This window comes from Aplysia californica, unplaced genomic scaffold (genome assembly GCF_000002075.1).
Source record: "Aplysia californica isolate F4 #8 unplaced genomic scaffold, AplCal3.0 scaffold00160, whole genome shotgun sequence".
In the NCBI taxonomy this organism is placed as follows: Eukaryota; Metazoa; Mollusca; class Gastropoda; order Aplysiida; family Aplysiidae; genus Aplysia; species Aplysia californica.
In genome coordinates this window covers 328,349-334,041 of record NW_004797430.1, presented here as the reverse complement: position 1 = coordinate 334,041, position 5,693 = coordinate 328,349, and the positions used below count along the sequence as shown (strand labels likewise).

Below are 5,693 nucleotides of genomic sequence, written 5' to 3'. Positions count from 1 at the left end.
GTGTGTGTGTGTGTGTGTGTGGTGTGTTCGTGAGTGTGACCGAAATTACTGATGCATGACTTTGAGTCCAGGAATTACTTTGACAGATTTCATCAATCTAACAGCACAAGATCATCAGCAGAATGTCGTGGCTTCCGGTTTACGCTTACATTCAAGGGGTCTCAGGGCACGTAAAAGTTTACAAGACTACCTGAAGACGTAGCCCTGCATCATATAAAAACAGAAGGGATAACTCGATAAAAGAACTAGAATTGTTTACAGTCACAAGAAGCCTGGAAGAAATATACAACAATTATCATGTCATTATTATATTATGTACAAAATATACAGCTAATTACAACAGGCATTTGGCTAAAATACTGGAACCAGTTTTCACCAAATTCTGGTTTGCAGACGTGACTGACCGCTTATAAATGTACCCCCCCCCCCCTAAAAAAAGAATTATAAGAATTACAGAGATCTTTCCCTGACAGGGAGAAATCATGTATGCTGGTATTACCAAAAAAAAAAATTCCCATTTAAAAGTCATAAAAGTGCCACAAGTCTGAGGCAAATTTTAAAATAATATTGAAAAAAGACCCCCCCCCCCTTCCAGAAAGAAAGAAAAAAGGAATAAGGCTAGTTAGCTGGGTTATGAGAATATTTTGTCTGACAAAGAGGCACTCAACAGCTCTCACATAAGCTTGCAAACATCTATGACTGACTTTTAAACAGGTACCAAAGAATATTATACAGCAACCCAAGCTAACATGGAATATTATTGCACTTGTAGTTGTAGCTCTCACCCCTTCCCCGTTTCTCTCTCTCTCTAGTCTCTCTCTCTCTCTCTCTCTCTCTCTCTCTCTCTCTCTCTCTCTCTCTCTCTCTCTCTCTCTCTCTCTCGGAAACATAATATTCCATGTACAAGGTCTAGGAGTGGTTGGAGGACACCTCTGTTAGGCCCTACTTTAATTCAGTTCCTTCCAGTTGTTACCTCTCTTCGTACATTTTGCTTCTTAACTTTCATTTGCTTGTTAAAATATATTTACACCTATGTACATTGTTTCAAAATAAAATATGTATTCAAACGTAGGATCACCCAGTACAAACTCTGATGTTATATTTAAAAAAAAGAAAGATCAGTAATAGGAGCATTTCAGAATGAAATGGCAATGCATATATTATGACATACAACATGCTTTTTTTAAATTACTGAACCATGAGTTAAAAAAAAAAAAAAAAAAAAAAATTAATATACCAATTCGGTACCAAAAATCATTGAATTATTTATAGAAGACTTGATATTGTGGGCATGCAGTAAATATAAAGCTACATGAAAAAGTTGGAGCCTTGCAGCCCAGTCAGAGGTTGTATCTGTACTGCGAGTATAAAATACAATAAGGTGTAGATAGATCTAGATTACTGTTGAGCACACTGAACTTCATGGAAAAGTACGTTTAATTACAAACAGTTTCTCATTTCATCTTTGCCCTCCACCCTCTCCAACAATTCCCATATCCCGCCTTCTCTTTTTCTTCTTGTTCTCCTTCTCGTCTTCCTTCCTTGCTTCTTCTTCTTCTTCTTCTTCTTCTTCTTCTTCTTCTTCTTCTTCTTCTTCTTCTTCTTCTTCTTCTTCTTCTTCTTCTTCTTCTTCTTCTTCTTCTTCTTCTTCTTCTTCACGTAACAAATCAGCTAGACTACACAAATAATGTAAATGGTAAATATTTGTAACAGTTTTGATTCGGGACCACTAAGTAATTATGTATGAGGTACACTTATATTAATTGCTACTGTTGAAATTATTATTATTATTATTATTATTATTATTATTATTATTATTATTATTATTATTATTATTATTATTATTATTATTATTATTTTTATTACTACTACTACTACTACTACTACTACTACTACTACTACTACTACTACTACTACTACTACTACTACTACTACTACTACTACTACTACTACTACTACTACTACTACTACTACTACTACGATACCGTTATTGTTGATGTCATACGACTGTTGTTGTTGGCAGCTGGTTAGTTTCTTAAGATGTACAGAGCGATATAAGTCACAAAATAGTTATGTATGTTCGAAAACATTGCAGTTATGCCTCTATATTCTGTGTATCGCTTTTTGAGGGTATGCACGCATTACAATCCCTCAAATAGGTTTGGCGAGTCCTTCAAAGTGATCGTTCATACAACAAGACAACCCTATGTCCGCCTTGTTTGGGCGAGTCCTTCAAAGGGAACCTTCAAACGAAAAGACAACCCGGGTTCGCCTTTTTTGACGAGGTCACGGAAGAAGATCAAGGGATGGCATGTCGGTTCTTCGTAGCACTTAAACCCCTGTCTCATAAAGATGTGCTTTCTGAGGTTTAGGCATGACCATCGGTTTTCCCGTTTGCTTCGTTGGTGACCAAAATGGCGGCGCAGAACCAGACTTGTGGTCGTCGAGCTGTGGCTGAAGGTTCAGGTCAGTTGGAGGCGGAGCGATAATGACCTTGACCTCGTGAGGTGGTGGGCTCGGGCTGTTCTGGAAAGTGGATAGCGGCCTCATAGGACTTTCTTCTCTGTATTCCTTGTCCCAACGTGGGATTTTAATTAGCTCCGGTTTCCCGGGCATCACGGGACTGTCAGGGATGTCCAGTTGGTTCAGATTGTCGTAATTCGGCTCTTCCTCGTCGTCATAATGCTGCTGCTTGAGCGGAGGCTGCTGCTGCTTCAAACTTCCACTTTCCATCGACTCCTCTGACTCGGAGTTCAAGGGCGTTACCATGGCCACGGGCTGCGAGAAGGTCACGCTTTTGCTGCGTTTTCCCAAGGGGCTTTTCGGTCCAGTGTTGATGAGCACAGCTTTCCTGTTGGCGGGAAGGGTGGTGTGCCCCTGGTGTTCGAAGCCGACAGGGGGCGGTGGGGGTGGGTAGGGGTTGTAGTTGTAGCTGTACACTCCGTTAGTATTCATAGTGTTCGTGTTTTGACCTCCATCGCCTTGGTTCGGGTCCTCTTTGACGATGGGCTTGACAAACCTCAGAGACAGGTCCCCCGGGTAGTGCACTTCTCTGTACGTCTTCCCGCCGGCTGACAGTAGCGGTTGGTTCTGGGCTGACGGGGGAGGGGTGGACAGGCCTGCAGGGAAGGGTGGGCTGGGCGTGGGGTCCCGGTGGAGGTGGTAATCTTCCGTGGTTGCCACGGTGACGAAGCCGTTAGGACGCAAGTGAGCAGCGGCCGGGTCGGAGTCATCGTCAGAGTGACCTGGGTTGGAGAGAAATAATGGAATTTAAAAAAAAGCTTTTGAAAGTTGAAGGTTCAACAAACGTCATACATAAAAATAAACTTTCGCTTGGTTTTTGTAAGAGTTTTACGGCACTTGCAACATAATTACGTCATATAAGAGCCGAAGATTAGAGGTGTTACAAGAGAATAACAAACACAAAAAGAAGAAAAGAAAAGGACGGTAGAAGTTTGATAGAAAGGAAAGAGCAAACCACACCAGAGCACCCAACACCCACCCACTTACCTCAAGTTTTGTCCAGAGATTACAGAAAGAGTACTTGCCATCTAAATAAACAATTAATACGAAACATTATAAAAGGGCAAATTAGTGATTGTAAGGTGTAAAAGTGCTTGTGAATATCTGCGACCCTTAAAAAAAAAAGAACATTTTTTTTCATGGAGAGCTGCTTCAATCATGTCTGTCAGAACCAACAACAAGCTGCATGAGATATGGCATCAAATCAGAAAGAAGGATATACTCGATAAAATAATTTTCCCTCACGATTATCAACTCACGCCAGATGACAGTGAAGTTCAGTTTGGAAGAACGATTTTATTATAGTCTAAAAGTGTTTCAGTAAACTATAAGAGCTACTCAAACTTGTCTACATAACGCTGATCGTACAGTTGACGCTCCAAAATTGTTCGAATCCAGTATGATTTTATTTGTTCGTCTCGTCTGTCCTGAAAAATGACACTTCGCTAAGAACGATGTCTTGTCATAGGTCAGAGCGATTGCCTTGACAACGTGGTCGCCTTCAAAACGACCTAATCTGCTTTTTTTGGTTTTGTTTGTAAGTGTCTTACTGTGATCGCAACTGCATAAGCTCATATTAGCGCGCGGAATACATTAAACTATTTCAGCTGGTAGGAAATTTTGAATTTTGCCCAGGTGGCGGCCGAAGCCTATTCTTATCGATTTTAGACCACAAAGGGATCTTTAACGTGCGCAACATGCACACGGGCTCTCGGAAATCTGCTTCTAGAAAGGCAATAAACTTAAATCGTAAAAATATTCTTTAGAAAGCTCACGAAGACTTGGGAAGAATGTATTAACTGTTCAAAAACAGCAGATGTAATGAGAAAGGGAGGAGCTTCCAGTACCTTGTAGATGACGTCGATGTTCTCTGTCCTCCTCGTCCGCCAGCGCCGCCATCTTTTTGGGTGATCTATTTATAGAGCAGAGGTGATCGTCGTCGTAGTCATACCGGCAATAGGAGGCCAAGTCCAAGGGTTCAGAGTTCACAGCCGGGTACATCTCCAGAGGTTTAGCAGCAAGTTTCTCTCGCCTCATGCTGAACGAAGATTGGGAAGAAAGACCAAACAAACGGGTGAGGGTTGCAATTTGTGAGTAACGGCGAGTCAGCATCAAGAACAGCCTGATTCCAATTAGTATCAAATTAATGTCCGGTGTGTTGGTTTTAATGTTCTCTTCAACATTTTAAGGTTATTTAATACGAACTAAACATTCAACATCAGTCTCCGAAAGGACATATCTAAGCGGGTAGAGAGCCCCAAGAACTCCCCCGATGTTAAAACAAAATAGATTCTTAATTTTATTTGGGCCTTTGGGTGAGAGTATGGACAGTGTCTTTACATAACATTCCGAGACAGACAGACAAACAGACAGACAGACAGACTGACAAACACACACACATACACACATATAGAGAGAGAAAGAGAGAAAGAGAGAGAGAGAGAGAGAGAGAGAGAGAGAGAGAGAGAGAGAGAGAGAGAGAGAGAGAGAGAGAGAGAGAGATTATTTCTTCATTAATACTAAACAGAAAATCCACCAAACATGACGTACCGTCTACAGTGCAGGGCAAGAGCTATGATGACGGCGGCGATGAGGATAAAACCAGCAACAACAATGCCACCGACGATAGCAGCTGAGAAAAAAATAATGGGAGACGCATTGTCATCTTCCTTGTTTTAGTAAGTGTTTTATGGCACTTTCAACACAATAAGGTCATATAAATGCAGACGATTAGAGGTGTTACAAGAGAGTTGCAAGCACAAAAAAAGAAAGAGGAGAAATAGGTGATAAGGACATTAGACGTTTGATATGAAAGAAGGAGCAAATCACACCAGAGCACTCGCAAACCACCCACATTGTCTTTTTACAATGTCTTTATGAAGCAAATTGAACAGACCGGAACAATGAGCTTTTGTTTATTTTTTAAAAAATTCAAAAATTCAAAAACATATAATATTTCAATATTCGAAATTGTGAAAGACAGCCGCCAATAATATTGTTGAGGAGAAAAGTGCTCTTAAACTGAATTATCCGTCTCCTTTTTACGGTCCGAGCTAACCCTGCGGACTGCATGGGTTCATATACCGCTAGATTCGATTATGTTGCCATTGAGGGAAGCTGGGTGTCTGACAATTTAAAAAAAAAAAATTATTGTGGGATTTTTAAATTAT

General features: G+C 40.7%; 1 protein-coding gene across 1 annotated transcript in view; it reads right to left on the bottom strand.

Annotated features, from left to right (window-relative positions):
• Positions 1-1,909: 1,909 nt before the first annotated feature.
• LOC101854568 overlaps positions 1,910-5,693 on the bottom strand; it is a 6,188-nt gene continuing 2,404 nt past the window's right edge. Inside the window, exons 3-5 of the mRNA XM_005097646.3 lie at positions 5,074-5,155; positions 4,371-4,561; positions 1,910-3,245 (exon numbers count right to left, since the gene is read on the bottom strand). Of these exons, the coding sequence (XP_005097703.1) occupies positions 2,332-3,245; positions 4,371-4,561; positions 5,074-5,155 (1,187 nt within the window). The 3' untranslated portion in view covers positions 1,910-2,331. The remainder of the gene's footprint in view (positions 3,246-4,370; positions 4,562-5,073; positions 5,156-5,693) is intronic.